At 42.2% G+C, this 20,083-nt stretch overlaps 1 protein-coding gene across 6 annotated transcripts in view; it reads right to left on the reverse strand.

The window, feature by feature from the left end:
- rc3h2 (ring finger and CCCH-type domains 2) overlaps nucleotides 1–20,083 on the reverse strand; it is a 132,507-nt gene that overhangs the window by 46,824 nt on the left and 65,600 nt on the right. For all 6 annotated transcript variants that reach the window (XM_059993958.1, XM_059993956.1, XM_059993954.1 and 3 more), the window contains 3 exons: nucleotides 14,370–14,603; nucleotides 11,646–11,821; nucleotides 6,989–7,189 (listed from right to left, as the gene is read on the reverse strand). In XM_059993958.1, the coding sequence (XP_059849941.1) occupies nucleotides 6,989–7,189; nucleotides 11,646–11,821; nucleotides 14,370–14,603 (611 nt within the window). The remainder of the gene's footprint in view (nucleotides 1–6,988; nucleotides 7,190–11,645; nucleotides 11,822–14,369; nucleotides 14,604–20,083) is intronic.

The raw sequence follows: 20,083 nt of genomic DNA on the forward strand, positions 1-20,083 counted from the left end.
TGCTCGCTACGATGGCAACACCTCCCGACTCGGCCTCTGTGCCTGTGTTCAGCACTTGGGTTTGTTCCACCGCCACATCCATGCAACAGAATGAAGTGGCCACAATGAACCCAGCGGACATGGATCCTGTACAACAGGCCCTGGCCAGCCAGGGCTACCTGCTGGGCGCCCACAACCAACTACTTCGGGAGATTGCGGAAAAACCTTTGGACACTAACCATGAATGTGCAGAAGGTCAGTGAATGAATGGACCGGGTCTCTGCTTCTGTTTCTCCATTCCCTCCAAGAGCCCTGGCTACCCAAACCACACCACTCGGGATGGCTTCACTCTCAGAATCAGCAACACCATCCCCTCGAGAGCTTTATATACCCGAGTCTGAACCCTACACGGGGATCTAGGTAGGTGCTGGGCCTTCCTGTTAGAATGCTCCCTAGTCTTTGAGCTGTAGCCATGCACCTACACTTCCGATAAATCAAAGATTGCGTACATCATGGGGCTGCTACGAGGGGATGCCTTGGCTTGGGCAACCATGATACGGGATAACCGACCAGAGGTTTGTTCCTTGTACTCCTCCTTTGTCGCAGAAATGAAGAAGGTCTTCGAGCAATCCATTCGTGGTAAGGATGCCGCGAAATGGCTGCTTGCTCTTTGTCAGGCTTCAAAGTGTGGCCAAGTATTCCATTGAGTTCCAGACATTAGCCACAGACTCTGGGTGGAATGGTGAGCCCCTATCGGACCAGATAAAGGACGAGTTGGCCGTGAAGGATGACAAGGACTGTCTGGACACTCTGATCTTGCTAACCATTCGATTAGATTATTGACCAGGAGCGTCCGATAGAGAAGACCAGTCGCCCCACTCCTCGAGGAAGTCCCCAGTCCACTTTACCAGCCTCAGCCAGGCCCCCTTCCCCAGCTGCTCCCCATGTGGCTCCTGCTACCACCATTCCCACCCCCTGGGGGAGGAACCAATGCAGCTGGGACGGAACCAGTTCTCCCCGGCAGAACGAACTCTGAGGTGGAGAACTGGGGATTGCTACTATTGTGGCCAGCCAGGACATTTCAGGGATATCTGCCCTCAATGGCCAAAAGGGAGGGCTCACCAGTGCGAAAAGGAGCTCTGGTGAGCCAAATGATACACCCTTCAGCGCCCCAGACTCAGATGCAGATCCCGGCAACCATGAATTACTAACAACAGTCCCTGTCCCTATCTGCTTTAGTGGATTCCAGTGCTGAGGGCAATCTGCTGGACGAAAAGATAGCCACCCAGGCCGGAATACCTCACAAGCCGCTAATCACCCCCCCCCCCCCCCCCCGAGGCTCGGGCCCTGGACGGAAAACTGCTGGCTCGGGTGACCCACTGTATGTCACCCCTGACCTTGATCCTATCCCGCAACCATCGGGAGAAGGTACGATTCAGTCTCATTCAGTCACCTGAAACCCCGGTAGTTCTAGGGTACCCATGGCTGACCCAACACAATCCCTGTATTGACTGGTCTACTGGGAGGATAGCTGAATGGTGCCCGCCTTGCCATACCAACTGTCTGCGGTCGGCCCTATCTCCCAGAGAAGCTACCGTGACCCCACTGGTTTTGGAACCACTTGACTTGTCCCGCGTCGCCAAAGAGTACCATGACTTGGGGCAGGTGTTCAGTAAACAGCAGGCCCTTTCCCTGCCCCTGCACCACCCATACGATTGTGCAATTGACCTTCTCCCCCGGGCCCCGCTACCCACCAGTCCCCTTTTTAACCTATCCTGACCAGAGAGAGAGGCCATGGAAAGATACATTAGTGAGTCCCTCGTGGTGGGCATATCAGGTCTTCATCTTCCCCGATAGGCGCTGGATTCTTCTTTGTAGAAAAGGACAGGATGCTTTGCCCTTGTATTGACTACAGAGGCATAAATAATATAACAGTTAAGAACATGTACCCGCTACCCCTCATTAGTTCAGTATTTGAACCACTGCATGGAGCCACCATCTTCTCAAAGCTGGACCTTCGCAATGCCTACCATTTAGTCAGGATAAGGGAGGGGGACGAATGGAAGACTGCCTTCAATACACCTCTGGGCCACTTTGAATATCTGGTCATGCTGTTTTGCCTCACCAATGCTCCCCGTTTTCCAAACCCTGATCAATGACATACTGGGGGACTTTATCAATCAATTCATATTTGTGTACCTTGACAATACCCTGATATTTTCTCACAGTCCCCAAGAACACGTACACCATGTCCGTCAAGTCCTCCAGCGACTGTGGGAAAACCAGTTATTTGCAAAGGCGGAAAAATGCGAGTTTCACGTCCGATCGGTCAGTTTCCTAGGCTATATCATTGAAAGTGGGCAGGTAAAAGCAGACCCTGAGAAGATCCGGGCAGTGGAGGAATGGCCTAGACCTAAGCAAACAACTTCAACGATTCCTAGGGTTTGCAAATGTCTACCACAGATTCATCAGGAACTGCAGTCGACTGGCAGCCCCCCTTATCTGGCTTACCTCGCCTACCACCCTGTTTTGCTGGGACTCTGAAGCGGACTCAGTATTCACCGACCTGAAGAGGCATTTCACCACTGCTCCCATCCTGGTCCATCCGGACCTATCCCGTCAATTCATCGTGGAGGTGGACGCCTCTGACTCCGGGGTGGGAGCGGTCCTATCCCAACGGGCAAGTTCAGATGAAGGCAAGTAGGCCTTCTACTCTCGCTGACTGTCCCCCGCCAAGCAGAATTACAATGTGGGGAATTGGGAACTACTGGCGGTCGAACTGGCACTGAAGGAATGGAGGCACTGGTTGGATGGGGCAGAACACCTGTTTGCGGTATGGACGGATCATAAGAACCTGGGATATATCTAGACCACCAAACGATTGAACTCCCGCCAGGCCCGTTGGGCATTATTTTTTTTGGATGATTCCAGTTTACCCTTGCGTACCAACCAGGATCCAAGAACGGGAAGCTGGACGCGCTATCCCACCAGCATGACTCCAAGGATGACACCTCCAGTCCTGAGACGATCCTCCCACCATCCTGTGTGGTGGTCACCCTCACTTGGGAGATCGAGGCTAAAGTAAAGGAAGCCCAGTGGGACAACACCGACCCTGGAAATGGACTCAGCGATCGCCTGTATGTGCCCGTCTCCGCCAGGCCTCAGGTTCTCCAATGGGGGCACACATCCTGGCCACCCTGGGAATGATTGGACCCTGGCTCTCCTGAGGAAGTACTTTTAGTGGCTGTCCATGGAAGGGGACACCCGCTTTTATGTTTCAGCTTGTTCCATCTGTGCCCAGGGAAAGGTCTCCCATCGACCATCTGCGGGTCTACTTCGTCCTCTACCTGTCCCTGGTTGTCCCTGGTCACACATCACCCTAGACTTTGTCACCGGTCTACTCCCCTTCCGTGGGAACACCACTGTCCTCACCGTGGTAGACCAATTCTCCAAGGCGGTGCACTTTGTGGCCCTCCCTAAACTCCCTTCCTCTCAAGAAACCACAGATTTTCTCATCTGCCACATTTTCTGCCTCCACAGAATCCCCACGGACATAGTCTCCAATCGAGGTCCCCAGTTCATCTCGGAGGTATGTAAGGCCTTCTATCAAGCCTTGGGTGCAGCAGTCAGCATGTCATCCGGCTTCCACCCCCAGGTGAACGGGCAGACGGAATGGGTCAACCAAGACCTGGAGGTGACGTTACGCTGTGTAATGGCAAACAACCCGTCAACCTGCAGCGACCATCTCCCGTGGGTTGAGTATGCCCACAACTCTCTGGTCAGCTCTGCCACTGGGAGGTCTCCGTTTCAGTGCTCCCTTGGATACCAACCTCCGCTGTTCACCGTGCAGGAAGAAGAGATAGTGGTACCGTCAGTTCGGGTCCATATTAATCGGTGCCGTAAGGTTTGGGAGGAAACACTCACTGCCCTACTCCGATCAACAAATCAAAAGAAGACAGCCGATGGACACCAGAGTACCAACCGAGGCAGATGGTGTGGCTTACCTCCAGGGACATCTTGCTCAAAAATGAACAGAGGAAACTCACCCCTTGCTTCCTGGGACCATTCAAGGTTGAAAGGGTTATCAATCCTACAGTGGTCTGCTTAAAGCCGCCAAAGTCCATGCGCATTCACCCAACTTTTCATGTGTCTCAGTTAAAGTCAGTTTCCGTCAGCCCCTTGTGCCCCCCAGCTGAGACTCCCCCACCTGCCCGTCGCATCGTCAACCATCCGGCATACACCGTCTGATGACTACTAGATGTGCATTGTCGGGGCAGGGGTCTCCAATAGCTGGTGGATTGGGAAGGGTATGGTCCTGAAGAGCGTTCCTGGGTCCCTCGCTCCTTCATCCTAGACCCTTCCCTCATCCAGGACTTTCATTGGGACCACCCAGACAGGCTTGGAGGATTGTCGGGAGACTCCCATTGAGGGGGGGTGGGCACTGTCATGGTCCCTTCTGGGACCTGGCTATCTTCCTCAGGAATTGGGCCTTAACCACCTCATTTAGTTCTCAATCATTTCCCGGTTTCAACAACCACAAACACCTGCATTCCATCAACCCAGGCAGTATAAAAATCCTGCGACCACAACTAGAAGGTGCTAGTTTGTTGATAGACTCGTGTATGAGTAACCTCATTCTATGGGACTTAGGACTATCAGTTCTAAGTCTAACCTCATTCCTGAATTATCTACTAGAACCAAGACTCCGGGCAAAGACTCCCTTGAAACCCTTCCCATAATCACTTCGACAGCAACGCCTCCTGACTCGGCCTCCGCGCCCATGTTCAGCACTTGGGTTCATTCCACCGCCATGTCTGTGCAACATCAGCACATTACTCAATTTATCCTGAGCACCATCTCTCATCAACATGTTTCCTCACTGAATGCAAGTTCACCTAGTTCCCCTCAGCCATTACCCTCCCCTATCTGGATGTACTGCTTAAGGCACTAAATAATTCCTCCTCAATGTTTTGCCAATGGAACCTCTAGGAGTCCAAGCTGTGCAACTTTCTCAGTAGGTCTCTTGAAATTTCCCTCAGATTCATTTCCTTCTTTCCTTTATTAGATAGGAGGGGGAAGTGGAGGGCGTGGTAGTTAGTATAAAACTTTACAATGCCAGTGATTGGGGTTCAATTCCTGCCACTGTCTGTGAGAAGTTTGTACAGTGCCTATAAAAGTATTCACCCCGCATGGAAGTTTTCATATTATTGTTTTACAATGTTGAATCACAGTGGTTTGAATTTGGATTTTTTGCCACTGATCAACAGGAAAAGACTCTTTTGTACCAAAGTGAAAACAGATCTTGAAAAAGTGATCTAAATTACAAAAATAAAACACACAATAATTGATTATATGTATTCACCCCCTTAAAGTCAATATTTAGTAGATGCACCTTTGGCAGCGATTACAGCCTTGAGTCTGTGTGGATAGGTCTCAATCAGCCATACATATCTGGACACTGCAACTTTTTCCCATTCTTTAGAAATCTGCACAAGCTCTGTCAGATTACTTGAGGATTGTGAGTGAACAGCCCTTTTCACATCCAGTCACAATATCTCAATTGCATTGAGGTCTGGACTCTGACCTGTCCATTCTAAGACATTAACTTTTGTTTTTAAGCAATTCCTGTGTAGCTTTGGCTTTATGCTTGGGGTCATTGTGCTCCTGAAAAACAAATCTTCTCCCAAGTTGCAGTTCTCTTGCAGACTGCATTGAGTTTCCTCCAGGACTTCCTTGTATTTCGCTGCACTCATTTTACCCTCTACCTTCACAGGGCCTGTTGCAGTGAAGCATCCCCATCACGTGATGCAGCCACCACCATGCTTCAAGGTAGGGACGGAGTGTTTTTGACAACGTGTGGTGTTTGGCTTACATCGAACATAGTGTTCAGTCTGATGACCAAAAAGCTCAATTTTGGTTTCATTAGACCATAGAACCTTCTTCCGGCTGATTTCAGAGTCTCTCACATGCCTTCTGGCAAACTCTAAACAACATTTCATGTGCTTTTTTTTCCCCCCAACAGTGACTTTCTCTTTGCCACTCTCCCATAAAGCTGTGACTGGTGAAGCACCCAGGCAACAATAGTTGTATACGCAGTCCCTCCCATCTCAGCTGCTGAAGCTTGCAGCTCTTCCAGAGTTGTCATAATTCTCCTGGTGGCTTCCTTCACTAGTCCCCTTCTTGCACGGTCACTCAGAGTTTGAGGACGGCCTGCTCTAGGCAGATTTACAGCTGTGCCATATTCTTTCCATTTCTTGATGATTGATTTAACTGTTCCTCAAGGGACAATTAGTGACTTGGAAATTTTCTTCTATCCATCTCCTATCTTGTGCTTTTCAAGCAACTCCACAAAAAGGTTATTGAAGTGTTCTTTTGTCTTCATGGTGTAGCTTCCTCCTCATCTCTGTTCCAAATGGATGTCCTTCTATTCTGAGATTGTGCACTACAGAAACATAGAAAACCTACAGCACTATATAGGCCCTATATAGGTAAAGTTGTGCCAAATATTTCCCTACCTTAGAAATTACTAGGCTTACCTATATAGCCCTCTATTTTACTAAGCTCCATGTACCTATCTAAAAATCTCTTAAAATACCCTATCGTATCCACCTCCACCACCACTGCCGGCAGCCCATTCCACACACACACCACTGAGTAAAAAACTTACCCCTGACATCTCCTCTGTACCTACTCCCCAGCACATTAAACCTGTGTCCTCTTGTGGCAACCATTTTAGCCCTTGGAAAAAGCCTCTAACTATCCACACAATCAATGCCTTATGGTCCTAGACTCCCCATTAAAGGAAACATCCTTTCTATGTCCACTCTATCACACAAGTAACATCCAAGGTCATAAATAAATCTGATCTTGGATCCTGGGATGGCGAAGAAGCAGAGGTAACTGCTTTGCCACCATTTTGAGGTTTGCTGTGGACTGAGAACAGGATATTTTAGAATTTCAAGTTACCCTTGTAAAACATAGTATTAGTCACATCTTCTACACAACACACCTTATCAATGATGGACTGCATGTGTGATTTGTGTGCCAAGTCTCCATACAAAAGGGAAGACCATTGTTCAGGGGAAATTCGAAGTCCTGCCTCCATGGCAATATGAACAATCTGTGCATCATGCTCCCTGCGTAAAGCTTCATAAGTACGAAACTCTTCTTTCAGTTGCATTAGAGAAGAATCTTCATCCCTTTTTGTAACCTACAGAAAAACAGTCCACAATGAATCATGCTTATCCACATACATATGTCCAAGTGGCAGAAGGCAGTTCATAAATGGGAAATTGCAAGGTCATCTAATTTGGAACCAAGAGAGACCTGATTAGTTCTAAATGACAATAAATTGTAGATGACAGATTAAAGACTAAAGAGAGGAGGTACTGAAAGAGAGTGGACAAATATAAATGCTAATGGAATACAGTGGATTCCAGTTAATTGGGGCAACTGTTACAGGACAAAATCTAATTGAGAAAATAGCTGGCATTCCCTTCATTTATTTGGAACACTATGCTGCTTAATCGGGACAGAAAATTGTTGCTGAACAGTTTCTAACCTGAGTCAGTTGTGTGCAATTGTGTGGCCGTTAAGACACGATACTTGTTTAGACCAATTGTTATATCATGTCAGTTGTGGTGTTCGCCTTCAAAACGCAGTGATATTCATCACCGATAACTGGTGAAAAATCAGCAGTAAGACAATTCCAAGCTGTTTTCAACCATAGGGGCTTAGAGATGCCAGAAACAGCTAGGTGTGAAAATGAAATGATTTCACTACTTCAACAAGTTAGGAATTACGAATAATTTGTAGGTATTGAATATTACAATGAAAATGAAGAGTTGGAGGATGTAATAATCAAAAGTACTGTATGAAGGCAGTCCATTATCTGCTCTAGGTGCCTGTGCTGATTTTGTTCATTTACACTCAATCAAAAAAAAAACAGCAGTGTACACTAGATGAATTTCTCTATCAATAACTACTAGGCACTTATACAGTTTTATAATACTGTGGTAGTATTGGTAATGTTCTGACTTGTTATCTATTTAATTTAAATATATAATTTGTTTTTATACACCTCTTTAAACTTTTCCATGTAACTGGCTAATTGGGGCAGTCAACCAATGAGGCCAAAAATAATTGGTCCTGACATGTCCTAATTAACTAGAATTCACTGTTTGTTCTATTAATAGGAGTGCAGCAAGCTTAGCTGCCCTTTCATCACAATTCTAACCATATATTCATGCCCAATTGCTAGCATTGGTCAACTCAAAATTCTGGGTTCAAGTTCCATTGGACATTTACGCACAAAAATCAAAGCTATGTAGTGGTGAAACTGTTAGAAATAACATCGCTGAAGATGAGATGTTAAACCAAAGAATATTTGCTCTCTTGTACTGATGTACAGTCAATTTATCTTTGTTCAATATTACAAAAAAGGATTATCTGGCTATTATCAAATTGTAGAAGCTTTATTTGTTCAAATGACCACTTGTTAGACCCTCACTGGAATTCCATATTCCTTGGGTTTCCAACCTTATTTTATGTCATAGACCCTTACCATAACCAAAGAATCCGTGGACACCAGGTTGGGAACCCCTACTGTATTGCATTCTAGGTCAACACCCACAAAATGCTAGAGGGCAGGTTGGGTAGCATCTATAGAAACAAATAAACCGTCTATGTTTCAGGCAGAGACCCTTCATCATGGTTAGGATTAGGGCATCTCATGATGGATATTTTGGTCTTGAAGTAGAATATAAGTTTCTAGTTGCTCTAAATTAGTTTTATTTTTTTTAATTTATCCACTAGAAATTGTATTAGCTTATTTGAAAAGTAAACTAAGTAATCACAGTCAAATTTGTCATCAAGACACAAAAGAATGAAAAATAAATTGATTTGAAAAGACATGAAAGCAGCAAAATGCACATCAGGATTGCATATCAAAAATGATTTTTCACTAATACTCTTTCAATAAATTGTACCCACTATTGCTTACCTGATGAAACCAACAATGTTTAAGTAATTAACTACCAGAATACATACTTAGTTGTACAGGAGTTAAACACTTTAATGATTGAAGTCCTTCCTGGCTTAGTGAAAGGGGATAAACTCATAAGAATTTCTGATGGGTGTAAATGACTTTCACAGCACTCAAGAATAGATATACATGACAGTAACCAGCATGCTAAACCTCCTGCACTCTCTTCACCCATATCTGTCCCACATTTCTGCAGGAACTTTGCCTTTAGGTGCCTGCAAAGCTTTTCCTTTCCCTTAAGGAAAGATAGAGAGATTTGATAAACTTCTACACCATATGCTGGCCAAAATTAGTCAATGGAATCCAAAAGAGTATTAAAATAGATCATTGGTAAGAAAGACTGATGAGTAATTTTGTAAATTAGTGAGATTCCACCAATCTCAGTCCTCAGCTCCTTACTTTGTATATTATGTATTTTCATTTTAGATTTAAATATTAGGGTTAATACAAGATGGCCATGCAGAATCAAATGTATTGCCCTCATTCGTATACTTTATTGTTTCAAAAATAAAATTCTTGTTGAGGAGAATTTTCCTTTAACAAACCTATAATGTGGCTTTCCAAGTTAAAGTTTATACAGTTCCTCACAAATATAATTCAAAAGTCTCACCATCACCAAAGTGAAATTTACTGGTCTAACTTGGTTTTTAAAATCACTTCCTCCTTGTGAAACATAAGTACATTAACAGTCTTCTGGCACCAATCCTGCAGCCAAGGGTAATGATAAGTGGTCAACTCCTCTTCCTAGCTTTCTTTTAAACTGTCTATACCTGCAGATTTAACAACTTCCAAAACATGCTGAATCCCTTTAATACTTAATCTTATACCATGTTTATCCCTTCCATTATATCATTCTCTTCCTTCATAACTACAATATTTGTATCAACTACTTCATTTGTGAGGACTGTAAAACTTTACCCAAAAACTCTGCCTCTACAGCTCTTATATCTCTTGGTTCCCCTACCCTGTTGTCCTCTGGTTCTTTATTTTTAAGAGATCTGTGGATTATGACTACTTTGTCACACTTTTTCTTTGCTTTCCTAACTACACATTTGATTTCATCTTTATATTTTCCATACCCTTGAAGATTTTCTGCTCTGTTAAGCTCCAAGATACATTTTCTATAATATGGTGACAATCACTGGATACAATATTTCACTCGTGTGTGGCTTAATGGTCTAACTAGTGCTTTATAAAAGGTTTAAGATAATCCTCCTCTTATTGTGCATTGGACTCTTTAAATCCAAGATCTCATTACTTTCACAATTACTTTCTAACAGGGCTTGCCATTTTCAAAGATGTATGCACATACTCCCCAAAAAACCTGTAAAACAGTGGCATTTAATCCATTCAGCCAAACTGACTGATTTGTTTAAAATTAAAATGCATTTGATATGCAAAGATATCACTAAATTGTGATTTGTAGGTATTGTAGGTGACAACTGTGCAGTTTTGGCATCAGCGCATTCCATCACACACCATCTCTATCTGCTGTAGCTGATGGTAACTGCACCTGCATGAAGAGGTTCAGGTGGTTATCAATGTGTAAGGATCTAGATCAGCAACTTATCACAGAGCAAGCCAAATAGTGGGCTTGTAGACTGCTTAAAAAGGATTTTGTGGAATTACCTGCCCAGTGGGTGAGGGGCACTTGTGGGTAATGGGTAATGGGATATGTTCCTTGGCTGGATCAGCTAAACTCTGGGCTGTGCTTCTCTCAGGCAGGTGCAAGTTATATCTTTGCGTATCAAATATACCCATCTTTTTCTTTAAAAAAAACTGCTATCAGTTTGGCTGAGTAAAACAGAGATAATATTAAGTTAGTCCTACTGTTTTATAGGGTTTTGGGATATGCACATGCATAAATCTTTGAAAACAGCAGGTCCTGTTAAGAAAGTGGTCATAAAAATAACGGGATCCTGGATTTTAAGAGTCCAATATACATTGAGAGGAAGATAATCTTAAACCTAAAGCTCCAGTTTAACCATTAAATCACAAGTGAAATATTGTATCCAGTGCTTGTCATCACATTATACAAAGAACATCTTGGAGCTTAACAGAGCAGAAAGCCTTCTGAAGTATAGAAAAGGTAAAGACTAAATTAAATGTGAAGTTAGAAAAACAAAGAAACAGCATGACAAAATACTCACAAATCCAAGGATCTCTTTAAAAATAAAGAGCAAGAGGATAATGGAAGCAAGAGCAGGTCCTATTTGGAACCAAAAATAAAACAACTGAGGAAACGGAACTTATGAGCTCAACACTCCATAGCAACAGCTTCAAATGTCATCAGTCCTTGCCTACAAGCTGAATAAGGAACAACTCCTTTTCAACATGAATCGCATTGTGTTTTTAAAAGTGGCAAGGTAAGTGAAGCTGTAACTCCACCTCCTCATTCTCTATGACACAAAAAGTCACCATTACTTTTCTGCAATGATGTCTATCTCATCTGCAGTTCAGTCATTGTCTAAGGACTCCTTAAAAGTTGTTTTTTTGATACATTAAAATCCATTTTGCTAAAGTAATATAAAATAGAGACGTTTACTTAAAATAAAGCTCTTAAATTTCCAGAATTTAAGCTTCATGAGATGAACAGAATATTTTGTAAACCCAAATGCAGTACCTTGAAACATGAAGCACGGTACAGGAGTTGTACGACATGACCGATACTGGTTTTGGATGCCTGAGGAAATCGTGGTTCCAGCCTCTGAACAACAAAGAGAACCAGCACTTTCCTAGAGAGTGCTGACCCATCTTCCAATGCAAGCAAGACCAGTTTAAGCGCTTCTTCCTGCATAGCTGATAAAGGAATGAAAAATGCAAGCATTATTTTAGTTCAGATATACTTAACAAAATACTTCCTAAAATTTTAAAGTTTTTTTGGGTATTTAGAGTTAAAGTGAGAAAATAGAGTTGAGGTACATTTGACTAAACACACAGAAAATAAGATTATTAGATTTTTTTTGTCACATGTATAGTACATGGAAACATACAGTGAAATGTATGGTTTGTGTTAAATCAAATCAGCAAGGATTGTGCTGGGCAACCTGCCATACTTCTGGCACCAATACAGCATACCCACATTTCACTAACCTTAACACATACATCTTCAGAATATGGGAGGAAACTGGAGCAACCCTACATTGGATGGGGAGAATATGCAAACTCCTTAAAGACAGTGGTGGGAATTGAACAAGGATGAATGGTCTATTCTTTTTCTTACATCAAACACTAATAAAAAAGCAACACTCCAACAGCTTAAACAATCAAAAGGTTACCCCCCCCCATAAAAATATCAGCCCATCCTCAGAAATATTGCCGATCAAGTACAAAAACTCTACTAAACAATGGTCATGAACGAAATTAAACCTAAAGCACCAGTTAGACCATTAAATCATAAGTAAAATATTCTATCCAGTGCTTGTCACCACATTATACAAAGGACATCTTGAACTAAATGTAAAGTTAGAAAATCAAGGAAAGAGCATGTACAAAAATTATACAAAACAATGGTCATGAACAGAATTAAAGAGACTTGGGCAGAACTGATGCAGAATTGGCTGTTGGAATCTTTTATTGATGGGCGCCATGGTTAGCACAATGCAATTACAATTCAAAGTGTCGGAGTTTGAAGCTCAATTCTGCTGTATTCTGTAGGCAAGTTTTACGTTCCTTCCCATGATGCATCGGTTCCTCTGGGCGCTCCAGATTCCACTCACAATCTAAAGACATACTGGTTAGTAGGTCACTGTACATTGTCCTGTGACTAGGCTGGGGTTAAATTGGTAGGTCGCTTGGTGGTGTGGCTCAGTGGGCTGGAAGGGCCAGTTCTATGCTGAATCTCTAAATAAAAATAAATAAGTAGATTGCAATACCCTACCACTGGATCGCAAAGGATGCCAAATTGCTGACAGATTCACCACCAAACGTACTTAGACCAGTGCAAGAGTTCCTGTATTTGCATTTTAAACAAGTAAGCATGCCACAAAATTTAAATGGTTTTGAATTGTAAAAAATAATCTGTTTTGCTGATTTCTTAAGTAAGTTGGATTGGCCATTAATTTTTAATTATTAGTTACACTCAAACCCTTTATGTAGCAGAGATTAACTATTTCATGCAAATGTTAGTTATTGTTGAGTATCTAGAAAAAAAAATAAAATAAATCCCAACCAAAATTTGAGCTCTGGTTTCTGTTAAATAAGTTATGTCTGTCCCAAGCCTTATAGGCTCATCAGGCCGGTGCTGATACCCGTTTCCATGGCATGAAGCGACTGAGGGTACAAGACCCTCTACCCCCTGGATAGGACCCCCAGCATTTTGCTGGTACCCATTTTCAGCTGGGTGGACTGGAGTAATGTGCGGTTAAGTGCCTTGCTCAAGGATACAACACGCTTCCTCGGCTGGGGCTCAAACTCATGACCTTCAGATCGCTAGTCCAACACCTTAACCATTTGGTTTCTGTGTTGGAACTCAAACCTTGAGGCTCAAATCAGAATGCATTCAACTGAATGTATTAATTAGAATATAGAAAAATATGGCCCACAATGTTAATAAAACCATAAGGCATAGGATCAGAATTAGGCTATTAGGCCCACTGAGTCTGCTCTGCCGTTCCATCATGGCTCAGTTATGATCCCCAATCAATCCCCATTCCCCGTAACCTTGACGCCCTGACTACTCAAGAAACAATCAACTTTCGCTTTTAAATACATCCAATGACTTGGCCTTGACAGACATCTGTGACAATAAATTCCAGAGATACACCACCACTGGCTAAAGAAATTCTTCCTCATCTCTGTTCTAAAGGGAGGTCTTTCTATTTTGAGGCTGTGCCCTCTATTGAAAAACATCAAATTTGGAAACATGTCTGTAGTGAGCATGATGCCAAATAAATCCCTCTGCCAGTACAGGATTTAGAACACAGAGCAATACAGTACAAGAGCCAGACATTCTCTAAAAAGAATATAATAACAAATTTTGACCAAAGGTGTTTCAAGAACAAGAATGCATGTTTAAAGGTAAGAGAAAGGAATTTTAAAGGGGATTTTTTTAAAAAAAAAAGGGATTCGAGAGCAAAGTTGCTTATTTTAAACTGGAATTTACTGTCAGGGATTGTGATGAAGTTGAATACAAATCATTTGTTTAAGAAATACAGTATTTAGACAGCCAATTAAATAGGCAAGGCTTTGAAGGATAATGACAATGCCGGTAAATGGGATTGGAGCAAAACAGTCGCATGGATGTGGTGGTCCCTTTCTCTGCTATGCAACTCTATGACTCTATAAATAGAATGTTTTACACACTCACTGAAACCACAATTTCTGTGATTATCATCCAATTTCTTACCTGGTCCCAAAAACTGGCAACCTCTGGCCCGGACTGCAGCCCACAAATTGGCTGATAACTGCTGGGGATTCTGATGCTGCAGAATGAGTTCAGTAACCGTTCGTTCCCCAAGAGATCTTGCTGCTCGCATTGCTCGTACACGCCCTTCCTCCTCCACCAACTGACAGTTAACCAAGGTAACCAGTTTTCGCTGCATCGGTCTGCTCAGTGCACTCTGATTTAGACTTGCAACACCTAAACATAGTAACGTTACAAAGTGATTAATTTAGAGTCATGTACAGCAGAGTTCTACTGTTATTGAAACAGAGTATCATACAATTCAGAAAATAATTGTGAAAATCTTTAAAATATTGTGATTCTGAAGCGACAATTGCAAAACCTAATCATATCTGCAGAGACAAGGGCAAGGGATCCCACTGAAATCAGTGTGAAATACTTAATTATACAGTCGGCCCTCCTCATCCGCGGATTCAACCAACCGCGGATCGGGAAAACCCAGAAGTTCTCTCTCCAGCACTCGTTGTTTGAGCAGGTACGGACTATTTTTTCTTGTCATTATTCCCTAACCAATACAGTGTAACAACTATTTACATAGCATTTACATTATATTAGGTATTATAAGTAACTTAGAAATGACTTAAAAGTACAGGCAGTCCCCTGGTTACGAATGAGTTCCATTCCTGAGTCCGTCTTTAAGTAGGAACAGGTACATCTGGTATTATTTAGTGTCAGTTAGTCAAACGTTTTTCTTAGTATATAGTACATATTTTACCTGTCTATGCATATAAAACACTTAAGAAACATACATATTTCAATAATTAAACCACTGCGTTGCTTAGCAATAATCATAGCTTTCATCGGGGCACAGCCTTTCACATTCTCCATTAAAATTGTTCCAATCGTTGACCGACTGTAGCCTAACACTTTTTCAGTGACCGATGATGTTTCACCTCTTTCTGATCGCTTTATTACTTCCACCTTATTTTCAATCGCGATTGTGATTATTTTTGTGAACAGAAACACGGCAGATTCAGAGCTGTGCTGCCAGGTCCTAATGTCCACTGTATATGTTAAATAAAGTCTGGGGTTCCGCTACGTCCTAAAGACCACCGCACTGATACATGTTAAATAAGGGACTTGAGCATACGCGAATTTTGGTATCCACCGGGGGGGGGGGGGGGGGGGGTGTCCTGGAAACAATCCCCCGCAGATAAGGAGGGCCGACTGTACTGTTGCACGATGCAAACAGGTATCAATGCAATCATCTGCTTTACTACAATTCAAATTTACAAAAAATATTGGGGAAAAATAATGATCATCTTGACCAAAAAACTGTAATGAATAAAACTATAGTTGGAAATCTCAAAGGACTTGGTCTGCAGAAATCTAATGAACTTCAGTTTTATTTGGCGAATGTAAACTATGTTTTAAATAGGAAGAATACCAATGTGGTGAATATCAAAAGACAGTAGAGTAGGATCACCAACAACAAAACTGGACAAATCTGGGTTTAGCAGCTTGAAGTTTCCCGTGTCATTATTACTTTTCTTCAGGAGGTGGTCGTCACTATTAAGGCCAGCAGTTATTGCTCATCTTAAATGCCTTCAAAAAGGTGAAAACAACACACACAAAATGCTGGTAGAACACTGCAGGCTAGGCAGCATCTATAGGGAGAAGCGCTGTCAACGTTTCGGGCCGAGACCCTTCGTCCGAAATGTCGACAGCGCTTATCCCTATAGATGCTGCCTAGCCTGCTGTGTTCTACCAGCATTTTGTGTGTGTTGTTTGAATTTCCAGCATCTGCAGATTTCCTCATGTTTGCTCAAAAAGGTGAAGATGTGTTAGCTTGAAGTACTGCAATTCTGATTAAAATCTATTTTCACAACCTGCTGGAGGAACTCAGTAGGCCAGGCAGCATCTCTGGAAAGTTGACTGTACTTTTTTCCACAGATGCTGCCTGGCCTACTGAGTTTCTTCAGCATCTTGTGTGTGTTGCTTGCATTTCCAGCATCTGCAGATTTTCTCTTGTTTATTCTCACAACCTGTTGTACAGTGTATTTCAGATCCATGATGAAGGAATAATGATATGTTCTCGTGTGGGTGGGGAGTGACTTGAAGAACAGGAGATAGTGATACTCCCATAGCAATATAGATTACTCGATTAGGAGGTATTGTCAGTGTGGCCTATACAATTAATTGCCGTACATTGTAAAACGACACTTTGCAACCAAGAAGTTCAAAGTTCCAAGTAAATTTGTTGTCAAAGTTTGTATATTTTACCATATATGACTCTGATTCATTTTCTTGCAGACATTCACAGTAGAACAAATAAATACGATAGAATCAATAAATAATTACAAAGACTGACAAACAACCAATGTGCAAAAGAAGAGAAACTGTGCAATGAATAATAACAATAAATAAACAAACAAATAAAAACTACTGAGGACCTGAGTTGCAGAGTTCTTGAAAGAGAATCCATAGGTTGTGGGATCAGTTCAGTGTTGACGTAAGTGAAGATGTGCCAGAGGTGTAGGAAATTAATGCAAGGTAGATGGGATTCCAATCAAATAGACTATTTTGCAATGAATGGTGCAGAGGTTCTTCACTGCTGTTGGTGAGGCACTCATTCAACAATTGTAAAATATTCCCTTATGCTCTTGATTTCTCTTGTAGAAGCCAGAAAGAAATTTTGTTATTAGGTGGTATATCACTTGCTGCAGAACAACCAGTCTCAAATCCGTTCTGGTTGTCACATTATTTATGTTGCTGGTCTATTTGAGTTTCTGGTCATGATGAAACCACCCCCCACCCCCCAAAGATGGTTGGGTCTTGGTAAAGGTAATTGTGAAGGTTATGAATGGGTACTTAGATTCGTTGAGAGATGGTCACTGCCTGGCGTTTGAATGGCACAACTGTTACTTGCACTTTATTAGACCAAGCCCTACTGTTGTATAGGCCTTGCCATCTGCAGGCATCATATGTGCTCATTTTCCAAAAAATGTGAATTAAATCATATATTTATTAATGAACATTTTCATTTGAAAGAAAAGGCAGTAACATTCCAAAGCTTCCAGGCTCTTATAAGCAAGGACATAAATAGTAAAGAAATTGGCCATTTTCCAGTACTCTTTGGATACATGTATGATGTCAGAAGATTGAAAGATTGCCAAGTAGTGCCATTATTCAAAAAATAAATGGTTCATTAATGCCAATTACTTCGCAAATTATTGCCCCAGGTTTTGCAGGGAAATTGTCTTTAACTGCCAACGTATCCCAATAACAGTTTGCAATTTAAGGATTTTCAAAAACAAATGAAAATCTCACAATTGTAAAACTACTAGAAACAGTTGATTAGAATTGCAATCAGAAGTTGGACTCCACTTAAAATCCACCAGAGAAGTAAGTTGAAGCATCCCTCTATTACTTGTTGGAAGTCCATTTGAACTACTTAAAAAGACAGGATCTATCATCAAGAACCCCCATTACCCAGGACATACCCTTTTCTCATTGCTACCTTCAAGAAGGTGGTAGAGGAGCCTGAAGACACAATGTTTCAGAGAAAGCTTATTACCCTCCGCCATCATATTTCTGAATGGACAATTAACTCTACCCCTTGAACTCTACTTCACTACTTTTCCTATCTCTTTGAACTATTTTTTAATATATATAGGTGTCATCCGTTTTTCGAACGTTCACTTTACGTCAACTTGCTGTTACGAAAGACCTACATTAGTTACCTGTTTTCGCTAACAGAAGGCGTTACGAAAACTGTTACGAAAAAAGGCAGTGCGCGAAAAAGGCAGCGTGTGAAAAAAGGCAGCGCACACCAAGCAGACTAGCTCCTCCCCCAGAACTGCATTCTAGCTGGCATTGCTTAAACACGTGCCTGTGAGCATCTGTGCTTTACATCGATTTATTTTGTGCATCCATTAGCAAGATAAGTTCTAAGGTATCGGAAAAGCCTAAAAGTGTGTGTAAAACTAAACATAATAGAGCGTTTCAATCGTGGTGAACCAAGTAAGGATATAGTGAGTTTGGCTAAGGGTTTGTGGAAGTTGATGAACATGATGTTGAAGAGGTTTTGGCATCCCATGACCAAGAACTGAGAGATGAAGAGCTGATGAAGAGGAAAGGATAACAATTGAAGCCGAACGCAGTAGTGAATGGCCCAAAAGTGAAGATGTCCAGGAACTGAACGTGAAGCAATTGCGTGAGATTTTCGCTGCGATTGACAATGCTGCAATGATTGCAGAAAGTATGACTTTAATTTTGAAAGGGTACGTAGGTTTAGGGCAGGTTTGCAGGATGGGTTGAGTGCTTACAAAGAACAGTATGATAGAAAAACGTGTGAGGCTAAGCAGTCAAGCATACTGTCGTTTTTCAAGCCTTCCACAGCAGCTACAGCAGACGACAAAACTCGACCTTCGACATTGAAGTAGGCAGACATAGAAGGTGACCTGCCTGCCCTGATGGAAACAGACGACGATGAGATGACACCCCAGTGTCCCACCACCCCAACCTCCAACGACTCAGCCTAACACACCATTATCAGTGTCCTCACTGTCTTCCCAATTCCGGTAAGTGAAACTACACTGAGCGTACATTATTTCTACTTTATAAAGGCTGTGTATTTTTATGTGTTATTTGGTAGCTTCATAGCTTAAAAGTTACTGGAAAAAGTGCTTCTGCCGGGAGCACTTGCGCTGTGTGTTTCTGCTGGAGCGCTTTGTGCCGTGTGTTTCTGTGGGGAGCGCTTTGTGCCGTGTGTTTCTGTGGGGAGCACTTTGTGCCATGTGCTTTTGCCACGAGTGCTGCTGAGAGCGCTTGTGTGAAATTTTCGCTGCGGTGGACAGTTATGCAGTAATTGTAGAAAAGTGTTCCTACATTATATAGGCTGTGTAGTTATCAAATCATTCCTGCTTTTACTTTATGTTACTGTCATTTTAGGTTTTATGTGTTATTTGGCGTGATTCGGGAGGTTATTTTTTGGGTCTGCCAACGCTCACAAATTTTTCCCCATATAAATAAATGGTACTTGCTTCTTCACTTTACGACATTCCAGCTTACGAACCGTTTCACAGGAATGCTCTACCTTCGAATAGCAGGGGAAACCTGTATATTTACTTATTTTCTGATTTTAGGTTATAGTTTTTCCATTGTATTGCAATGTACTGCTACTGCAAAACAACAAATTTCACGATGTATGCCAGTGATATTAAACCTGATTGTGAAACCAGTTTATTTCAATGCAGTGAAGTAGTTTTGATGGCCAGTGATATTTGTTGATCAAATGCAAACACGAGTTAGGTTAAGTGTCATAGATAGTTTTAAAAAGCTTTTCCCTTTTAGATTCTATACTATTATCAGTGAATGTTCTTGTTGTTTAACTGTTGACAGCTTTGATACCTGGTTAAGCCATGAGTTACAGTTTTTCCAGGAGACACTTTTTCCCTTGGCTCTTTTGAGAGGGGAGATTATTTCACTTTCACCACAGAATGGTGAAATTTACAATTCAGATCTTATCATGCTTAGAGGTCCTCGCAACTAAAGGAGTTTGAGGTGATGGGGGGGGGGGGGGGAGAGAAAGAGGGCATGTGTGTAAGCTATACAAACTAAGTCCAAACTAATGAATGAGGAAAGCAAGCACAGAGAGATTGCACAAAAAATACTTATAAAAACAGTTTAGGAGTCAGCTGGAGACGCTCATGGAG

This window comes from Hypanus sabinus, chromosome 18, assembly GCF_030144855.1.
Source record: "Hypanus sabinus isolate sHypSab1 chromosome 18, sHypSab1.hap1, whole genome shotgun sequence".
NCBI classification, from domain to species: Eukaryota; Metazoa; Chordata; class Chondrichthyes; order Myliobatiformes; family Dasyatidae; genus Hypanus; species Hypanus sabinus.